The sequence below is a fragment of the Taudactylus pleione genome, unplaced genomic scaffold (assembly GCF_031769625.1).
Source record: "Taudactylus pleione unplaced genomic scaffold, aTauple2 ptg000479l, whole genome shotgun sequence".
In the NCBI taxonomy this organism is placed as follows: Eukaryota; Metazoa; Chordata; class Amphibia; order Anura; family Myobatrachidae; genus Taudactylus; species Taudactylus pleione.
Window position 1 is genome coordinate 4179157 of NW_028284881.1, and position 22828 is coordinate 4201984.

General features: G+C 44.1%; 1 protein-coding gene across 5 annotated transcripts in view; it reads left to right on the top strand.

The window, feature by feature from the left end:
• The window catches only part of KDM2B (lysine demethylase 2B), a 185638-nt gene that overhangs the window by 60370 nt on the left and 102440 nt on the right, over positions 1-22828 (top strand). For 4 of the 5 annotated variants that reach the window (XM_088449175.1, XM_088449174.1, XM_088449176.1 and 1 more), the window contains one exon: positions 1497-1603. In XM_088449175.1, coding sequence (XP_088305301.1) covers positions 1497-1603 — 107 coding nt within the window. Of the gene's footprint in view, positions 1-1496; positions 1604-14496; positions 14634-22828 lie in introns of those variants that run through there. The other variant, XM_088449178.1, reaches the window with a different exon arrangement.

Below are 22828 nucleotides of genomic sequence, written 5' to 3' on the forward strand. Positions count from 1 at the left end.
ATCCTAGTGCCTTTGCTCTGCCAAACATTGGAGATCTGGATATTCCACATTTACTTCATGTGGAATTATGCTGGCCCTGTTACTAAATATATATATATAAATATATATATATATATATATATATATATTATACACACACTGTGTATGCATTTATTTATTTATACAATACACAGGTTTCCTTACATAAGAAGAGCATTCAGCAACAGGGTCGTCCATACGGGATCAGTAGGATTTACCGCATGGCCGGCGGTTCAAATCTCGGCATGGGGGAAAAAACCAAAAGGTAAGTATTGCTAACTTTTTTTTTTTACCCCCTAAGCTTCCCCCCTCCAAGTGCCTAACCCTAACACCCCCCCCCCCCCCCATTCCCCTAGCCTAAACCTAAGTCTCCCGGGGTGGTGCCTAACCCTAACTTCCCGGGGGGGTGCCTAACCCTAAGCCCCCACCCCCCCGCGGCTGCCCGGCTTACTTTTGATTGGTAAGCCGGGTGTCTGGCTCCCGGCATAGGTCTAATGACAGGCATCGGGATTTCGACGCCTGTCATTAAACACTTGCCGGGGTTAGACAGTTGGGAAGCAGGCGGTCGGGATTTCCTCTGTCAGCTTCCCGACTGCTTTGCGTCCATACATGACTCACTGCTGGCTGGGAAGGGGGGAGAGCAGGGGGAGGCGGGGCTGCTGCAGTGTTATCAGCCTAGACTGGTGAGCGATCCTATCTGGATTGTTTATTGCAGCCACCTACCCCCCACGGTAACTGTGACCAGGGGAGAGAAGGGTAGCCACAGCTTCCCTGAGCATTGGCTGCAGGAAGACTGACTTTTAGGATCACCACTTTTCTGTAGCCCAGATAGCAGGTTGCTGTGGCAACTGTGGGGCCGCCCAGGTGGACTGAGCCTGGCAGCTGCTGGAAGATTAGCAGGCTCCTCTGATACAGTTGTGCGACTGTCAGGGAACGCCCAGCCTGGCGTTGTGTATCACCACGACAAGCAACTGTTTAAATGCATTTGGGTGTGGTATGTTGATATTCAGGACATGTTCTGAATGACTACTTGGACGTTATGTCGACATGTGACATGCTGACATACAGAAATGTCTACATGGTCATAATATCGACTTGTTTGTTTTGTCAACATTGTACATGTTGACAATCAAAATGTAGCCATAACATTTGTCTCTTTTAGCCTAACCATAAACCTAATTATAGCACTAAAATGACATGTCGACATTTGACTGTCGACAATCTGTTGATGATCTGAACATGTCAACACTCTATCGCCATTCTGACAGGATACCAATGCATTCACAAATAGGTGTACCTTTTTATAGTGGTATTTCCATCGTTTTTATGTACTTTAAGTTTAAATTACCTATTTGCAGTATTGTTTGTTTCTTTAGCATAGAATATTGGCACTTACTGAATTTTGCATGTTTAGAAAATCGCACAATTGTGCATGTTATGAGCGAGCATTCATTGGTTTGTCTGTTTACCTTATGTAGGTTGATGCAGTAGATTGGGTTGATAATATGTGGCCTCAGCATTTAAAGGAAAAGCAGAAAGATTCAACAAATGTGATATCTGAAATGAAATATCCTAAAGTAAAGAAGTAAGTCTTGTGGGTGGGTCTTTTTATTTTTTAAACTGTAACTATAATATAGGAAACCCTTTTTTTAATCCTCTTTAGTTTTTGTGATGACCATTTTGTGTCTTACCTGTAATGACAGCATGTAATTTCTTCTATACACTGGAATATATGTATTATATGTTTACAATAAAAAGAAAAAACACTGTTCATGTTATTGTTGAAAAGTACACTTCATTTCAGTTTTTGTATAGCCAGTGCAGGCATGACTATTGATGTGTAGGTTTAAGGGTAGGTCAGTTATAATTGTTGTGTGGGTGAATACTTAACATTGAAACAAGCTTATATATGTTTTTCTGTTTGTCACTTTGGGAAATCAGGAGCTTGTCTAGGAGGTTATTTCCATAAAGTGCTGGCCAGTAGAGTTTTAGTCTCTGCCAAATATCTTTAAACCACTTGTTCCCTGACAACCACCCTAACCTGTTAACAGTATAGCATGTATTACTCATTGTCCGTTGTATATAAAATACTACATGGAGCAGTGCCAGTGCTTTTGGTGCATTCAGCTGTTTTCGTCGCTATTAACCATACAATTTTACATACTATTTTAGGATATTTTGCTGCAGTTAACTGTAAATGGAATCTATCTTTATTGCTTGAAAGAATATCTGTGTATTTTCTATGAAAGTACGTGTGAGTTTATAATAGGTAGTCTAAAATGGGATGTGTTCGGCATCCTGGCAGTCAAGATGCCGACGCTTGGAATACCGACGCTAGTCAGAATCCCGGCACCAGCATCCCGACCACCGGGATGCCGAAGGTAAGTAGCCGGGTTGGGGGGAGGGTTAGGGTTAAGCAGTAAGGGGGAGGATTAGGTTTAGGATGCAAGGAATAGGAGGTTAGGTTCAGGCACTAGGGGGGAGGTTGGGGTTAGGCAACAAAGAGGGAGGGTTAGGGTAGGGATTGGGGGAGAGTAAGCATACCGAACAACAAGTGCCTGTATATTAACCCTGTCAGGAACTCGATGTTGAGATTCTAACCGACAGGATCCCGACTGTCTGTATTTCATACCGATACCGCTGTAATGAGTATCACTGCTACAACCCTTATCTCCTGGGTAACCCATGCTTTCTTTCTATTGCTAAATATTTAAAACATTTATACTACAATTACTTTCTAATGCGGTTTTAATTTTGGTGCATTGCCAATCTGGATTCTACGGAGATAAAACTCTAGTCGTGTTTTCAGTGAGAAAAGAGGACACCAGGGTGATAAGAAATGTGCTCAGCTGGTAAACGTCTCGTAATCATTGTGGCAACCAAAAGTCCTAGTAAATATTCCCATTGATTCTTATTCCCATTGACTCTTCTTAAACTGTAAGAAAATGTATCATTAAGAATTAGTTGCAAAAAGACAGATTGTTGTGGGAAACATGGAACCCAAGTAGACTCTAATGTTTGACTGTAGTGTTAATATCTGCTACCTACGATTTCTCCTTCATCCACTAGGGGACACTGGAGGCTTCAGACAGTGGGGTATAGACAGTGCTAAGTGGGAGCTGGCACTTTACATTATTTTGTGTGACTAGCTCCTTCTCCTCTATACCCCACTACAAGCCCAGTCTTAGTTTTTGCCAGAGGGGAGCTGGTGTGTTATTCACATTCTCCTCAGGGTTTTAATAAATAGAGCGCTGCTGCGCTGAAGAAAATAATACTACATTGATCGGAACAGACAGGCAGCAGCTGTACTGCCTATCTGCACCAATGGAGCTGCTGGGGTGACCCGTTTGCAACTACACACAGTTCACCTGGATTCCACGACTAAAGAGACCGGCCTCCATATAGGAGATCCCGCATGCCGCTGCTTGCAGCGCGCATAGCGGACCTCCATTAGTCAGCCGCAGTGTAGTAGCATCGTAAGTATACCCGGGCTCCCCGTCTAGCAGGGTAGCCAGGTTAGCATAAGAGCGGCATTTACAGAAGCAGGCTGCTCCGATAAGCGGGGCAGTCAAAACAGATTTACTAGCAACAGCTAGTGAACCAGGCAGCGCGCATATAACTCAGTTTAGGCGCCATAGCAGGGGGGACGGAGCTTAGCTCCGGAGTCCTGCTCCTTCCTTATAGCGGCCATCAGCGCTTCTCTCAAGGGTACTAGCAGCCATTAACACAGAGGGACAGTCTGCTACATAAAGAATAAATGCTGCTACATGAAACTGAAAGCCTACCTACCCTGACTGTAAGTAGATTGTGGGGTTTAGGCTGGTCAGGAGAGCATTATAAGGCAATACTACTTGCAATGGTTGCTTCCTTCTATGCCTAGCGTTTTCTGGCACTGCTAGGAGCTCTATTCGGACAAATGTGGCTCTCTCCTGCCTCTCTGTATATCGGTTTCTTCTTCTGACCTTTTTTCACTACACTTTACTACTGTTTGAGTGGGGTCTGTATGTATCATGACGGAAAGGGGCACTAAGGCATCCCAAAAGTTATTTACCTGCAAAAAGTATGAATTTATAAGGGCAGTCATTTAACTCCCTAATGTGTGACAATCCTGAATTAAAACGTCAGATCCACCGTCTTGAACGGCGCAGGTTACAATGTACTCCAGTGGCAGCATTACTGCCCCACAGCACGTTGCTTCGATTCCCACCAAAGCTAGTTGTGTGAAGTTTGTGTATTCTTCCCAAGCTTTAAGTGCAGTACCTGGAGCAAATGTAAGTTTATGTCCCATCTCTCTGCTGAGCTGGAGGCTTCTCAGCAAAGCGGGGTCTCCAGGTCAGCGGCTTTAGAAAAACCAGCATGGGCAGGGTTCTTAGCTGAATCCAAGGATGCGATCTTAAAAGCGTGTCTATTTCCCGCACACAACTGGATCCTCTCCACAGGTCTCAAAGAGACTGTTGCACTCAGTCGTCCAATCAGTGCCAGTTTTCGTAGGGCAAATATGCCCCAAATTCGCCTAGGGAAATCCAATCCGCCAGGTATTGTATTTACACGACAGTCTTTCTTTCTAAGGAAACAAAGACAAGCTTTTTTTAGATTCTCTTCTGATGTCAGCTTGGGGACAGATGTCCCGGCGGTTATTATCCTTTTCCTACAGATAGTAGAAAATCTGGTGAGGAGCTCAAGTGGCTCACATGATATGGCGAGTATACCAGTGACAAATCTGGGATGCCACTTTAAGTTTACCCACCTTACAGTAGACTGTCTAGGAAGACTACGCTACCAGTTCCTGGGGCCACGCCTTTGCAAGAGAATACTCTGAAGCCCATTTATATGCAGGTCTCTGCGTCCTGCGATTTGTAATTCTGTTAGCAATATAGATGAAGTTGCGACTTATCTTGGAGAAATTGCCTGACGGTATGAGAGATTGACGTCAAAAGACGTTGGCAATATTTTCAGCTCTGGCGTTTTTGGCGAGTAGGACGCTGTGGCTTAATCAATGACAGAATGCAAGAACGTGTGTAGGCACTTTCATTCACGGGAAGTGTATTTATTGGGGACTAGATAAATGGTTTTCTCAAGCTGCTGGGGGTAAATACATTTTTCTTCTGTCTGCGGCTCCTCCCTCTAGATGATATTACTCTGGAGCTTCGTTTCGGTCCTTTCAAGCTAGGGGACATTGACGTGGTTGCTTCTGAGGAGGACCATCAACTTACCGTGGTTCCAGAGGACATGACAAAGCCGCAATAACATCTGCTCAACCGGAGGTTAAGTCCACTACCAAGTCTTGTGCAGGACGGGCTTCCCTCTCTCCTGGGGGACCCCAGTATGGGAGTGCGTCTTTGGGACTTCAGTGAAGTATGGATACAAGCTAATTTTTTAGATTCAACCTACACCTAGGTTTTTTACCAGGAGTGTCGTTTTACATGAAGCAATAGACAGGCTTATATCCACGAGAGTGGTGGTCCAAGAAATCAGACCGGAAAGGGTTTTTACTCCAGTCTCTTCGTGGTTCTGAAGCCGGTTGGCTCGGTCAGACCTATTCTGAACTTGATGGATCTCATGCCATCCCTAAGGATTTTCAAGTTTAGGATGGAGTTCCTTCAGTAGGTGTTTGCGGACCTAGAGGAAGGCGAATTCATAGATATCAAGGACGCCTACCTTCACATCCCTATCTGGCCGACTCTTCAGGCGTTTCTGAGATTCGAAGTTTGAAATTCACATTTCCATTTTCAGGCCTTTCCCTTCGGCTTATCATCAGCCCTCAGGGTATTCACAGTCATGGCTGAGTCTCCTTCGGAAACAAGGGATCACTATTATCCTTTACCTGGATGATCTCCTCTGAAGACGCATTCCAGGGACAAATTATTGCACATCACAGTGACTCACAGCACTCTCATTCGTCAAGGCTGGATCCTGATCTTTCCCTAGTCCCATCTGCAACTGACGCAGAGGCTATAGTTTCTGGGAATGATCATGGACATTGTCAGTGGGTGTTCCTCCCTCAGGAGGAGGCAACTTCTATTCAGGAGATGGTGAGAACGGTCCTTCGACCTCAGTCAGGTATCTGTGCATGTTTGTATTCGACTCCTGGTGAAGATGGTTGCGGCAATTCTTTACGGAAGGACGTTTCAGCTAGACCTCTTCTCAAAATGGACAGGAACCCATCTTTTCCTTCACTAACGGGTAAGATTAGGTCCCAGAACTCAATATCTTTTTCTCTGGTGGTTGTACTCCGTACACCTACATGGAAGGAAAGAGATTCGGAGTGTGCAATTGGAATCTCCACACCACAGACGCGTCTGAGAGGCTGGGGGGCTATCATTCAGGAACACTAATTCCAAGGCCGCTGGACAGAACAGGAAGCGAGTCTGCCGATGAACATATTGGACTTAAAAAGACAGCAGGTCACCTGTGGTGAGGCCGAGCAGTCAGGGTCCAGTCGGACAACGCTAGCAGAGCTTGGTATTCCATCATTCAACTTCTGCGGATCGACGATCCATGGCTCTAACGTCTAAGAGAAGATCTCTTATTACAGAGTTCTTTTTAGTCTATTCTGACTTAAAGGGCTAGGTTTGGCGGCATGACTGTTGAAAGGGCCTTCTTACAACGTAAAGGGATCCCACCCAGGGTAATCCCAGGGAACCCAGTAAGAAGTTACTTCGACACATTACCACCGTAGTTGGAAGGTTTATGTTTCAGGGGGTGAACGTAGAGGGTCTCCTCCTACTGAATTCAACCCAGCCAGACTTCTGGTTTTTTTTTTTCTAAAAGCAGGTTTTTCAGCCAGTTTGGGTTCTCTAATAGTTCAGCTTTCAACTCTGACGATTTTCTTACAATAAAAGATGGTATTCATATCTGAGGTGCAGACTTTTTTTCTGCACGGTTACGACCACCCTGTCTCATGGCTCCAGGGGATTTGGATTTCATCTTTTCCTGCTTATAGTCTTCTCTGTTCGAACCTTTGGAGTCCATAGAGTTCAGATCCATCTTGTAGACTGTAAGACTTCTTCTCGCACTGGCCTCAGCCAGGAGGGTGTTTGGATCTGGAAGCTCTATCCTGTCATCCTCCATACTTTGTATTTCATGAGGACAGAGCGGACCTCCATACAGGATGGATTTTCTTCCTAAGGTGGTTTCGGCTTTCCACATCAACAACCTAGTGTGGTACAGTTTTCTTCCACAGGATCCACCTTCGTCAGGACCCTTGGATGTTGTTAGGGCTCTTTGTATCTGTGTGGAGAGGACTGCAGCCATAAGTAGAACAAACACTATTTGTTACGGTGGGATGCTGCTCGTCCTGGTTGGCCAGCTTCCAAGCAGTCGCTGGCCCGCTGGATTCTTCTGACCAACAGACAGGCATATACGGGCCTCATTTAGCGAGCCTCCGCCTTATCTTAAGCGGCCCATACACGGGGCGTTTTTTTTTTTTTTTGGGCGATGTGGACGATTTCAATCAATTGTGCACATCGTGTGTTGGATCTGTATGTTTACGATGCCGATGCTCGTCCCCATGGTCGTATAGTTGGATTGTACGGCAAAACTATAAGATTGCGATTTATTGTGTACAATGTGATACACATTAGCATCCGAATCGTATGATCGTAACTATCAATCGTACACCATTTAAACACATCGTATGGAAAATTTCAAGGGAAATCGTACAACACATCGTGACGTTTCAATATCGCACCATGTATGGCCGGCATGACAGTAGGTTCCTCGTGGGCGGCTACTCGCGGGGTTTTCCATGGAGTGACTTTGCTGGGCGGCTACTTGGTCTGGCTGGCATACCCTTATTAGTTTTTTAGAGATTACCATTGTGGCCTCTGCAGCGCAGTATGGCCGGTTTGTTTTACAGGGTTCTCAGCGCTCTCCCGCCCGTGATGGAAGCTCTGGGACGTCCCCACTGTCTGAAGCCTCCAGTGTTCCCTAGTGGATGAAGGAGAAACAGGATTTTGGTACTTACTGATAAATCCCTTTTTCCGATTCCATAGGGAGCACTGGACGCTCACCCTGCGCTTTTCCTTCCTGCCAGGGTTATGGTCATTTTATGTTATGACTGTTAGAGAATTGTTTTTGAAGTCTCTTCCCTTGTTGTGTTACTGCTATTTCAACCTTCTAAAATGTTTTGTGTACCTGCTTCACCTATACTTACTATACTGCTCCCCTGCCGGCGCGCGGCTGACTAATGGAGGTCTGCTGTGCATGCTGCAAGCAGCGGCATGCGGGATCTCTTATATGGAGGCCGGTTTCTGTAGTCGGGGAACCTAGGTGAACTGTGCACAGTTGCAAACTGGTCCCGCCGGCAGCTCCATCGGTGCAGATAGGCAGTGCAGCTGCTGGCTGTCTGTTCCTATCAATGTACAATTATTTTCTTCAGCGCAGCAGCGCTCTATTTATTAAAACCCTGAGGAGAATGTGAATAACACACTAGCTCCCCTCTGGCACAAACTAAGACTGGGCTTGTAGTTGGGTATAGAGGGGGAGGAGCTAGTCACACAAAATAATGTAAAGTGCCAGCTCCCACTTAGCACTGTCTATACCCCACTGTCTGAAGCCTCCAGTGTTCCCTATGGAATCGGAGAAAGGGATTTATCGGTAAGTAATCCTGTTTTCAGAACAGTGTTTTATACAAAATGTTTTAGAAATGCATTAACTCTGTTCTTGGCAAAGAAATTGAAGACCTTGTAGTTCATGGTGTCTAATTCCTAAAAACATTCATACACCTATGAATAGCCCTCTACTCCGTCTACAAGCTCATGGCACACTTATCCTACATACGAACACCCAGTCAGCCACAAGTAGAGATATGACTAAGATCTGTAGGTCTCTGATTCACCTGTAATTGCTCTAAGCTGCGTATACAAACTTTGACTCATGCACAGTTTGATAAAAAATTGTGTGATCCATCTACAGATGGAATTGTGTGGAAATCTGAATCTGGCCCATTATTCTCTGTATCATCTGTTTTCCTGACAATTACAGCAATTACTGATGTATCAGTTTTCCAAAATTAAAGTTATGGTAACTTTAAATCTTCGTGGTACAGCAATCAGTCTTTAAAGTGATGGCTACCCATCTACACAACCCCTGCTGGCTGCTCCTGATCTGAAAGGAGCAGCCGACTTACACTTTACATGAACTCCTCTGCACTAAGCAGAGATTAGCTTCATGCACTTTAATGCTTGTGGCTAATCTAACAGCACAGTCCCCCCGGATTGCTGAGCAGTCAGAGGAGACGTGTCAGACAGCCGCCAGCACAGTGCTCAGACAAGCTGAATAGGACATAAGGTAGAGCAGCATCCTAAAGATGCAGGATTAAGGTAACTGCATGGGAGAGAGTGCAGAGTGTGGCCTGTGGAGGGGGCAATGAGAGCTCATTTCCCATGCCATGGCTGTGGAATGAATGTCACAAATGTTTATAATTTCCAAAATGGTATATGACCTATTCCCATAGTCGCTATATGGTACTTGCGGATGTCACTCGCTCTGCTGTAGCATAGATGCCTTGGGTAGAACCACAGGGAAGCACAGCTGTGGCAATCACCTGACGTGTTTTCCTGTGGCTCCACCCATGGCATCAACACCACGGGGGAGCACGCGTCAAAGGTCACTTCCTTCTGTTTACTCAGCAGTACTGCAGCTACATGTAGGTGAGCTACCAAAATTAAAACCGAGAGCTACCAGTAGCTCGCTTAGCTACGGGTTGGAGACCACTGCCCTAGAAGATACATTTCCCTGTGATGCTGTCCTAAATATCTCACATTAGAGATGCAGCCTCCTATTTAGGAGAGGCAGCTTTGGATACTGGTCTCCTAGCTTCCAAGGCATCTGCTACTTCTGTGGTAGCCCACCATATTGTTTGGTGTCGATCATGGAAGGCAAATTTGGACTCTAAAAAGGCATTGGAGTCTCTGTCTTATTCTAGGGAGATCCTGTTTGGCCCAGAAGTGGACAAGATTGTGACTACCTTGGCAGCTTCCAAGACTTGCTTTCTTGCCCTTTGCATCTACTATGAAGCCTCGGATGTCATCCTTACGGTCCTTTTGTACTAAAGGTCAGTCCTTTCCATGACAGTCGGCATCCACTAAGGCCTCCAAGCCTAGAAGCAAACAGACCTGGCCTACTAGACGTCCACCTACCAAATCTGAGGACAAGCCTTCAGCCTGATGGGGCGGGCCTCTCCCTGTGGGCTCCCAGGGTGGGAGGCCGACTTCTTCAGTTCACTCAATTCTGGCGTCAGACCACCTCAGACGCCTGGGTAGATGAAGTGGTCTCCCACAAATACGCCCTCTCATTCCTGAGGCGGCCCCCCCAGCAGTTCTTTTGCACAGGACCTCCATCGGACCCAAGCAAAGCCCTGCTACTCCAGAAGGCCATTCAGTCCTTACTGCTCTCGGGGGTAATAATTCCGGTCCCCTCATCACAGCGAGGGAAGGGCTATTATTCTACCCTTTTCTTGTTTCAGAAGCCCAACTGGTCTCATTGGCCTAGCCTCAACCTCAAGTCTCTCTGAACAAGTTTATCAGGGTGCTTAGGTTTCGTATGGAAACCCTACTCTCTATTGTCCTGGCTATGGAGCCTGTGGACTTTATGGTGTCTCCGGACATTCAGGACGCCTACCTACATGGATCTATAGCGTCTTCTCATCAATAGTATCTCCGGTTTGCTGTCCTACAGCAACATTACCAAGTTCAAGCATTGCCTTTTGGGCTTTCTACAGCTCCTAGTGATCTCTTTCTCATAGCAAGCTCCCTAGAAATTCTTCACTGCCATCTACAAGTAACCATGACTTTTCTACAAACGCACTGTTGGCTGAGCAACTGGAAAAAGTCTCCCCTGTCCCCTTCTCAAAGAATGGTACATCTGGGAGCCTTCCTGGACTCTCTGGCTCAGAGAATCTTCCTGACAGCAGACAAAATCTCTGTTACAGCACCGAGTGCGCAGATTACTCCACAGTTGCCGAGTGTCAATTCACTCTGCAATGCAGACTTTGTATCCATGGTGTCCACCTTCGACATGGTATAGTTAGCTCAGTTTCACTCCAAGCCCTACAACACCTGATCCTCTCCAGGTGGAACGTGCTGTCCCATCTGCTCAGATCCCAGACGATGGGCCTCTCTCCGGAGGTTCGTCTGTCTATGCTGGTGGCTACAGACGTCCCACCTAAACAAGGGTCGTCCCTTTTGGATCCCAGACTGGGCATTTCTTACCACGGATGCAAAGCTCCATGGGTGGGGCGCAGTAACCGGCCAGTATTCCTCAAAGGACGCTGGACTCCAGTCAAGGCGGTCTTACCAATCAACGTCCTGGAATTCCGAGCCATTTACAAAGCCCTCACTCTGGCTCAGGATATTCTTCAGGGCAGGCCAGTGCAAGTACAGTCAGACAACGCCACAACACTGGCCTACCTCAATTACCAAGGAGGCACTCGGAGTCTGTCAGCAATGGCAGATGTGTCCTCTCACATGGGCCGAACACCAGCCATTTCCAGTGTTCATCCCGGGGATTCTCAATTGGCAGGGAATTTCCTCAGCCGTCACGATGTGCATGCAGGGGAGTGGTCTCTCAATAAAGAAGCCTTTCAGCTCCTGCTGGACAGATGTTGTCTACTGGATGTGGACCTCATGGCCTCATGACTCAACCACAAGCTTCCAGTGTAATGGGCCAGGACGAGGGACCCTGACGCAGCCTTCGTGGATGCATTATCTGTGAGGTGGACCTTCCATTTGGCGTACCTCTTTCCTCCATTCTCCCTTGTGCCTCTGGTTCTTCGGAAGCTCAAGCAACTCCAATCTTCAAAGTCTCTCCCATAGACGTTCCTCTCCAACTTCCACTACGACCAGACCTGTTGTCTCAGGTCCCTGTCTCCATCCGAACCTGGCTCGTCTGTGTTTAACGGCTTGGCTCTTGAGACATCCCTCCTAAGGGCTAAAGGGTTTTCTAGCTCTGTGATCCAGACCATGCTCAGAGCGCGTAAACTGGCCTCTGCCAGAATTTATCACCTGTGTGACATACATATTTTCAGTGGTTACAAAATGTAAGTAATAAGTAGAATTCTGGCACAAAAAATGTGTCAGCCCAATCCTATTTCCCTGAGCCTGCCCATTCAGGTGAAATAATGATATATAAAGGTTTGGGAATAAGATCTAAGGCGATACATACATTTATATCACAGAAAATAAAAATATATTCAAACCACAAAGTTATCAAGGCGACTTCTACCTCTTAATAAGATCAACTCCAATTAGCGAAATATGAAAAATAAACAAAAAAAAGGAAACACATGTTAAGTAATGCTAAAAAATAGAGGTTTCCCCCTTGTGTATAGGAAAAATAAAGGTGATGAAGATATTCCTTCAGTCCAAAGTGTAAGTTGATTAGAACAGGAAAGGACCTCACCACCACTAGTTCTAGAGATGGGCGTACCATAAACTCACTTAAGGAGTGTATTGAGAATGTGTAAAGGTTTATTTCCATATAGTACACTTTGTAACACAAATAAGAGCGTGATAGACGAGCATACCCCAACTCATGTAATTGAATTGTTGGGGTCCACATAAAAGGGTATCTTTGAACTTCTTACTGGAAGTATTTCACATACTCTGTGAGAAATTCTAAATATTTTATTCCAAGCAGTAAAAGCATAGAACCAAAATAGGCACAATCAAAAGTATCTCTATATCCTCATCAGAGTCCACAGTCAGTTATTGATGGAAAAATTGAAACATATATCTTATTGCATACCTCCAAAACAAATGTCCAGGTTTCTGAGATTGTCCTAGAATTGCCCACAGTTCTCAGCACCAACGCTATTTCGATCCACCATGGATCTTTATCTTCGAACTCGCCATGGCTTCCTTCCCAAGGTGGTCTCTCATTTCCACCTTAATGAGGAAATTGTGGTTCCTGCCTTTCAATCACCAGACCTCTTGGCAGGTGAGGCCTCTTTGGATGTGGTCCGTGCTCTGAAGATCTACAAGGACCGTACAAGTTCCATCAGGAAATCTGACTCTTTATCCTATATGGATTCCACAAGAAGGGATGGCCAGCTAACAAACAGACTCTGGCCAGATGGCTTCTGGGCATTGCTCACAGACTTGCAATCAGACTGGCCTTCTTGTGCCAGCTACAGTATCTGCTCATTCTACTCGCTCTCTGGGTCCCTCGTGGGCAGCCCGCCATGGCGCGTCTTCCGAACTATATATCTTTATCGTTGTCTGATCACTCCGTGTGTTACGTTTTTTACCATAACTCTCCTTTTAATACTGCATGCTGGAATTTTTTTTACACTAAATTACCAAGTCCCACACTTGTTTTTATTACATAGGGTGTTTGTTAGCTTGTCTTCACGGCTTTTGGGGATATGAGGTGGACATTTGTTGTCTTGTAAAGGGGGTCAAACCTAGTGCTGTCCAGATGTCACACTGGTTTAAGGTCACAGCTGGTCTGGATGTGTTATGCATTGTTACATTGATTTCCTAGTATTGAGATCCAAAACAGTCAGAACATGGAAGGTAGTACAACTGTCTCAGAAGCCAGAGCCAAAAGTGTTAGGGGCATATGTATCAAAGCTTGATGTGAGATAAAATTGTGAAATGTATATCACCAACCAATCAGCTCCAAACTGTAATTTCTTAAACACAACCTGCAAAATGTAACTTAGAAGCTGATTGGTTGGTGATATATATCTCACAATTTTATCTCACATCAAGCTTTGATACATAGGCCCATTAGTGTGACCATGAATTACTATTTTCAGTATGAATTACAAACAGAACTAATATGGTGGCTATGTGCTTCAATCACACAAAGTGGGAAGAGAGATTTCGACAGGTTAACTTCAATAATATGGTGTTCCTACATTGAAAAACTTAATAAAATAGCTATTTTGTGAAACTTGGTTGGCGTTGAAAAAGCATCATAGTGATGTTTAATGTATTACCGCAGTGTACTTTTCTCCTATTCTGTAATGGGTTGCTACTATATCCTCATCCTGAACATGATTCTGGCTGATGCTTTAATTTATTGCTTAATGAATTTAAACTTAGATGGGTTGTCAAATTTTGATGACTTGTTACAAGGTATTATCACCATTGCAGTGAATATTGCTTCCCTATTGCATGTATGCATACGTGTATATATGTGTGTATGTGTATATATATTTGTGTGTTCGTGTGTTTCGTTCTAGCCATTAAAGTGCTAAGAGGGTTTACATGAAGAGTAAATTGTTGTGGGATGGTGTCCCATTTGGCATGTGTAGTGTGGCTCTGTTGTAATGCACAGCGCATGCAATACCTGTGATCTACAAGCTGTCTAAGGGTGGAGGCAGCCATAAGGGGTTATGGAACGCAAAGAGCGTCTTCCTGACAGCACTGCGTATCATGCCGTCAGCCCCAGCCCTGGATGTGGTTGCTAGGCAGCCCGCGCTGATGTACTGGAGGTGTCTCTAGTTTGCGCCAGCCTCTTGTTTCCAGAGATCATGCACGCCGTCTGCATCCTGCTGCCATCCTTCAGCTCGGTGTGTTCAGTGAGGAGGAGGAGGGGGTAAAGGCACTGCTAAGTGAATTCTTTCCGATGCATTTGTGACCTATCGTTGTTTCTTCTGCAGAGAGGTAATGGAGACTCGGTAGGGCTAATGCTTACAGTGTTAATTAAGTGGTTTTGCGGGGGAGGGATGTGAGAATATTGCTGTTCTTGGTTCCTAATTAAGATTGATGGCTGGTGAACAGACCTAATCATCCTGCATTGCATGTGAGATGGAGATCGTCTTTCTAGCTGTTTTTCCTCTCTCCGAGTTGCAGTTTCTTTGCCTGACACACAGTAAACAGAGTCGACAATTTTGCAATGATTATTGAGAAAATCCAGCTCAGGAAATATGTGCCTTTGGTTAGAAAGTGTTTGGTTTCTTCAGTTTTGGAATTGCATTTCAATTGTATTGCTCTTCAGTTGTCCGATGCTCTGTTATTTCAAGGTCACTCAAATATCTAATGCCCATAACTCTTTATTCAGTTGCTCTCTAATACACACTATTATATCATCCAGTGCAATGTGTTGCTCCCCTCTTTATCTGCATTGAATGGACAATGGCAATAATTTTGCTATGATGTCATTTGGTTCACTCCTAATTTACAGTGAGCTGCAATAAGGAATCAGAGACAAAGTTGTTCTGGCGAGTTAACCTATATCATTTGTGCGAAACTGAAGTTATGTCAGATAAATATATTACATGTTTTATATCAATGTTGCAGCAAATTAAAGACTTGTTTTATAATTCCATACACTAATACTAAATGAAAATACATGAATGTCCATGTAATGGTAAGCATACAAATATTTATTCTGCTATTCTTAGTGTCTGTGTGTATTGCATCGGTTTGTGTATCAATATTGTAATATCCACATGGTCTTCTAATTTTCCTTTACTGGAAACCGCTCCATGACATGCATGTACTATAATTGTTTAAAAAAACACAACTTTATAAACCATTATAAAAAGTTTTCTTGCTATGCCGTTCTAAGTAACCTAAAGGAGCGCTAACCTCACATAAACTAAAAATGAGAGCATGTAGTATGTGAAGTTGAAGATATTATATTGGTGGATATAATTGGTAAATTTAGTCTTGTGTTAAAGGGTTTGTACAACTCTATTCTGATCCGTGCTGTTGACATTTTCGGTAGACCTGTGAAAATGAGAGAAACTGTTCGTTGCCATAGAGAGCATATCACTGTGTCTCATGAACAACCAATAATGCATGTCAAATGTAGGGAATTCAATTTGCAGGTAGGGAGCATGTTAAGGTATAGGATCTGTTTATAACTCTGGTTTTTCAGAATTAAGGGATTTTTTTGCATTTTGGAACACTGCCTAAAATGTGTTACAATTAAAAATGACTGTCTTTTTTCCTAATTAATAGTTTAGCAAGGTTCTGCAGAGAGACAGTAGGAAGAAGGTACTGATCATGTCTGTGTTTGACATTAACACCAAGCAGCAGCTTTCTCTGTTTTGGAATGTTCTGGATATCTTAACTATTTTCTGGATGAAATTTCTGCAATCTGTATGGTAGCATCTGTATATCAATGTCCTGCTATGTATGAACTTGCTGCAACGTGCTTTACTACAGCTTTAGTTACCCTAAAGCATTTCTAGAGGTGAGCTAAACCTCTCATATTTCTAAAACCAACTGATCCTTTCATGTCAACAGGATCAATCAATAAAACAAACATACTAAACTTCTGTTGCTTCTAGATCTGAAATAACCATGGTCAGTTGAACTATAAACTCAATGCGGGAAGTCTACAGTAAACTGATCGCTGTGTAACTTCATATAGCCAGGAGTGCTGACTATCAATGTGTAAAAAAATTAGGGCCTGATTGATGATCAAGTTTTATCATTCACAGTGAGTGATAAAACTTGTTGCATATGATAGTGGTGCTCTGCCAACTAGCTCCCAACTGTCCTCTGTTTGAAAAAGGACAGTTGGGAGCTGATTGGCTGGAGCACCATTTATCATACGCAAGGAGTTTTATCTCTCGTTGTGAATGATAAAACTTATTGATAAATGTGCCCCTTAGTTTGGGATTTGTTTCCAGAAATGACATGTAAGGGGGAATTCAATTATCCACGGTACTTTACCGCCGGCCAATTGATTCCCCAGGCTAATTAAATTCGACCTGAAGACTTTGGACTTATTGGGGCATGGCCGAATCATGGGAGGCGTGGCCACACCCCCCGCAGAGAAAAAAAGACAAAGAAAAAGCCGCGCTGAGGCCAGGGGCAAATCCAGGTGGGCCAGAGGAGAGGAGCCTGCTGCTCAGCGGCAGCAGTTTTCCTTGTCCCACTGCAGCCCAGCACAGCGTGTGCTAGACTGCTGACCGGAAGCTGGCACCTTTGGTGATTTTATTTCATCTGCCCGAAGGCAGGTGAAACAAAACCCCAGATAAGTGCCGTTTTTTCGCGCCCGCAATCGCGAAAAGACATGGATCTGAGAACTTATCCCGGATCCTCTGTGTTTTCAGCCAAAACAGGAATTTTTAGTGCGGTAAAAACAGAGGTTAATTGAATTGCCCGGAAAAAAAATTGTGGTACAGTCCCGTTTTTACTGCACGATAAATTATCATGGGCAATTGAATTCCCCCCCATAGTGGCTTAGAAAAGCATTCAACCCCCTAAATATCAACAGTTATGTCTACAATACAAATGATACTTACACAGTATTTTTATTGCGAATCAGTATGCTCTTAAAATAAGTTTTCAAACGCTGTTTGCATAAGTATCCAGCTCTTGCAGACTAGTGCTCTGTAGAACTTTTGTCGCAATAAAAGTAGTCTATTGGGGTAAAGTTTCCAAAAGGTTTGAACACTGGGCCTGATTCACTACGGATCGCAATATAGCGTGCACATGCAGTTCAACTGCAATAGTATGCTAATCAATAGCGATCGCAATGCCGCCACAGCACTGCAGAAGGACGCCAACTTCACCTACACGCACATCCGTAATGGTTCACAAGACTGTGAAAACATCTGTACAATTGAGTACTATCGGACTCATACGCACAGTTAAAGCAGGTCAGACCTCTCTTAGGAATTGCTTACTTCAGTGCATGCTATGAGGCCTCAGGCTGCGTATGGTATCGCTGTGGATAATTTATGCACGTCCATGCAGCAGCGTTGAAACGCAGTGGCACGCCTGCGTTTGCCCGCCCCCCCCCCATCACCACCCACAAACTGCACTTCCTGTCAATCACTCTGCGATGGGTCTGCGTAGCACTGAGCGCACACGCACTGCAATGCATGCACACTACGCAACAATCGGCCGATTGCGTGCGTCTTAGCAACTGCGATCCTTGCTGAATCTCGCTGTTTGTGAGTGATTTTTGCCTATTCTTCCTTGCAGATTAGGTTGTTCAGAGTGGTACAGATTCTCAATTGGATCTGGAGTTATATTTAGCCATTATAGAAAGTTAACCTTTTTGCTATTCAACCATGCCAATGTTGCTTTGGCCCTCTGCTAGGGATCATTGTCCTGATAAAAGATGACCTTATTCCCAAGCTTTTATTTTCAAGCAGACTGAAGAATGTGGTCTTGCAAATATCTCCCTGTGATCTGCACCATCCATTTGCCCTTTACTTTTTACAAGATGTCCAGTCCCCACTGAGGAAAAGCATCCCTACAGCATGATGCTGCCACCTGCATACTTTTATTGTTGGAATGGTGTTTGCCCAGGAATGGGTAGTGTTTGGTTTGCACCACACATCGTTTGAATAGGAGCCAAAGAGCTACGTTTTTGTCTGGTATGAGTACAAAACTATATGCCATTTTAGCAGACTCACGCTTATGTGTTATGGCAAACTCCAGACATGCTTTGATGTGGTGTTTATTCCATAGTGACTTCTTTCTAGCCATTCTCTCATAAGGGGCCTATCCATTAGCAGATGTATTTCTGAGCGATGAAAGACAAAAGATATCATTTGAAAATTTTGGTGGCTGTGCTGAACGATATCTGTCATGTATATGACAGATTTTGCCGAACGATGAACGATATCGCATGACATCGTTCAGGGAGTGGATTTTTTTTTCTCTGCACCGCTCTGTAGCTGCTGCTAATCTTTCGTCGTTTACCGCATATAAACTGCCAGATATTTGTAATATCTGGCAGCTATATGTGATAATTGACCAACATGTTCGAGAGATGAAAGATTCAATTTCTCGGCCGCGGGAGTATGCATCTGTCATCGTTCAGGGCCTATCCTGTAGCAGATAAATTAAACGATATATCTTTCTATCGTTCAATTTATCTGCTAATGGTTAGGCCCCTATACTCTCCAGTTGTATCCACTCTAGTCTCAGCCATTGAACTCGTAAGCTCCTTCAAAGTGGTAGTTGGTTTCTCTGTGGCTTTCCTCACACATCTGTTCATTGCTCTGATAGAGTTTTGAGGGATTACTTTATCTAGCAAGTGGCTGGGTGGTATGATGCAGCTTCCTTATCCTTGATATTGATCCAACAGTGTTCACTGGGATATTCAAGTACTTATTTATTTTGTAGCCTTTTCCTCTCTTGTGCATGTGTTTTTAACTTTATATTTAATTTTCTTGGAATGCTCTCTGGTCTTCATTTTCACAGCTTTTCTTTTAGATTCACAGTATGATCAATGTTATTTGAATTCGGGGGTCTTCTGCCCATTAAAGCTGACATTTTTTTTTAATGATTCACAGGTAGAGGCTAATTTAAAGTCAATTGTTAGGGCACATTTCATCTGTGTATACATGGAGCTTCCACAGCACAGATCTATATATGTTAATGATTACATACTTCGTGTTCACTCTAGCTCTGGCGGCAGGCAGAGCGCCGGAGCTAGAGAGGGCAACCTTGTGCGCGTCCGAAAAGGGGGCGCCTTCGTCGTGAGCGTCCGAAAAGGGGGCGTGGTCATGTCTCTAAAGGGCAGGGTGCTTTTTGCCCTCCAGAAGGAGGGCAGGGTGCCGCGCCCCGCTAAAACAGCCTAGCGGGAACGCTACATACTAATAGACATTAAAACCACCTGTCTAATATTGTGTATGTCCCCCTCGTACCAAAACCGCTCTGACCTGTCGAGGCATGGACCCCATAAGACCTCTGAAGGGGTCCTGTGATATCTGATAACAACACATTAGCAGCAGATCCATCAAGTCTTGTAAGTTGCGAGGTGGGGTGTTCATGGCTTGGACTTGTTTTTACAGCACATTGCTCAATTTGGATTGAAATCTGGGGAATTTGGAGGCCAAGTCAACACCCTGAACTCTTGGTCATGTTCCTCAGACCATTCCTTAACATTTTTTAGTGTGGGGTGCATTATCCTGCTGAAAGAGGCCACTACCATCAGGAAATACCATTGCCATGAAGGGGTGTGCTCGGTCTGCAACAATGTTTAGGAGGTTGGTATGTGTCAAAGTAACATCCATATGAATGGCAGGACTCAAGGTTTTCATGCAGAACATTGCCTAAAGCATTACACTACCTCCGCTGGCTTGCCTTCTTCCCATAGTACATTCTGGTTCCATCTCTTCCTCAGGTAAACGACATGCAGGCACCTGGCCATCGACATGATGTAAAAGTAAACAAGATTCATCAGACCAGACCCTTCTTCCATTACACCATGGTTCACTTCTGACACTCATGTGCACATTGTAGTCACTTTCGGCAGTGGCCAGGGGTCAGCATAGGCACTCTGACTGGTCTGCGGCAGCACAGTCCACTATACAGCAAGCTGCAGTCCACTGTGCACTGACTCCTTTCTTTCATAGCCAGTGTTAACTTTTTTTCTGAAGCTTGTGCTACAGCAACTCTTCTGTGGATTTGGATCACACAGGCTAGCCTTCGCACCCCACGCGCATCAATGAGTCTTGGGCATCCATGATCCTGTTGCTGGTTCACCGCTTGTCCTTCCTTGGACCACTTTTATTAGGATCCAACCACTGCATACTGGGAACACCCCACAAGACCTGCCATTTTGGAGATGCTCTGACCCAGTCGTCTAGTTATCAGTTTGGCTCTTTTGATCCTTACGTATGGTCTGTTTCCAACTCTACAACTTCAAGAACTGAGTGTTCCTGATTTCCCACCCCATGAAAGTTGCCATTGTAAGAAACAATCAACGTTATTCACTTCACCTGTGGGTGGTTTTAATGTTGTGGCTGATCAGTGTTTAACTTCCTTGTATGGAGGATATGGAGATACAGTCAGGTGCATAAATATTGGGACATTGACCGAATTTTCATATTTTGGCCTCTATTCACCACCACAATGGCTTTGAAATGAAACAAACAAGATGTGCTTTAACTGCAGACTTTCAAATTTAATTTGAGGGTAATTACATCCAAATCAGGTGAACGGTGTAGGAATTACAACGGTTTCTATATGTGCCTCCCACTTTTAAGGGGCCAAAAGTAATGGGACTATCAACTCAAAAGCTATTTCATGGACAGGTGTGGGCTATTCCCTCGTTAATTCATTATCAATGAAGCAGGTAAAAGGTCTGGAGTTGATTCTAGGTGTGACATTTGCATTCGGAATCAGTTGCTGTCGACTCTCAATATGAGATCCAAAGAGCTGTCACTATCAGTGAACATTCTTAAAAAGAAAGAACGCACCGGAGAGCTCAGCAACATCAAAAGACACGGAAAACAACTGTGGTGGATGACCGAAGAATTATTTCCCTGGTGAAGAAAAACCCCTTCACAACAGTTGGCCAAATCAAGAACACTCTCCAGGAGGTAGGTGTATATGTGTCAAAGTCAACAATCAAGAGAAGACTTCACAAGAGTGAATATATAGGGTTAATCACAAGATGTAAACCATTGGTGAGCCACAAAAACAGGAAGACCAGATTAGAGTTTGCCAAACAACATCTAAAAAAGCCATTACGGTTCTGGAACAACATCCTATGGACAGATGAGACAAAGATCAACTTGTACCAGAGTGATGAGAAGAGAAGAGTATGGAGAAGGAAAGGAACTACTCATGATCCAAAACATACAACCTGATCAATGAAGCTCGGTGGTGGTAGTGTCATGGCGTGGGCATGTATGGCTGCCAATGGAACTGGCTCCCTTGTATTTATTGATGATGTGACTGCTGACAAAAGCAGCAGAATGAATTCTGAATATGAGCATATAATATTGCCCGAAACACTTCAGTCAAATGCTTCAGAACTCATTGGACGGCGCTTCACAGTGCAGATGGACAATGACCCGAAGCATACTGCAAAAGCAAACAAAGAGTTTTTTAAGGCTAAAAAGTGGAATGTTATGCAATGGCCAAGTCAATCCCCTAACCTGAATCCGATTTGAGCATGCATTTCACTTGATGAAGACAAAACTGAAGGGAAAATGCCCCAAGAACAAGCAGGAACTGAAGACATTTGCAGTAGAGGCCTGGCAGAGCATCACCAGGGATGAAACCCAGCGTCTGGTGATGTCTATGCATTCCAGACTTCAGGCTGTAATTGCCTGCAAAGAAGTTGCAACAAAGTATTAAAAAGTGAAAGTTAGATTTAGGACTGTTTAGTTTGTCCCATTACTTTTGGCCCCTTAAAAAGTGGGAGACACATATAGAAACCGTTGTAATTCCTACACTGTTCACCTGATTTGGATGTAATTACCCTCAAATTAAATCTGAAAATCTGCAGTTAAAGCACATCTTGTTTGTTTCATTTCAAAGCCATTGTGGTGGTGAATAGAGGCCAAAATATGAAAATTCTGTCAATGTCCCAATATTTATGCACCTGACTGTACACTAATGGGCAATTTTGTCAATCGTGTCCATATTGATGTGACTTGATGTAAGTATAATAATCATAAATAATAGAAATAACATGAAATATATGAAGGTCCTCCTCCAATGGGAATGGATAGATAGTATGGAAATATGACCATTAGAGCTTACTGCTAATAGATTGAAACCCATATATCCAGATAATAGTGTCCTCCTTACACCTGTGCTGGTGATATGAGCCAGGGACAAATAATGATACAAAGCCGGTGGTTTCTGGGAGATAAGCAAGGAGCCACTCACATCTGATCAGATGATGCTAATCGGAAATTCCACAGTGCTCAGCGGGGCAAATGGTTTAGAGGGATGAATAATTTTGTTTTTACATTTTTAAAGGTTTTTTTTTTTTCTATTTTCGTTTTTATGGCCAAGTGTGTATGTGTAGCTGACCATTCTACATTCAGTTTAACCTTCTCACCATGGATATACATATGTCTGTAGATGGATGGTGAACAGAGCTTACCTGCACGGTCTCTCCTAAATTAGGGCAGTTGGAAAGG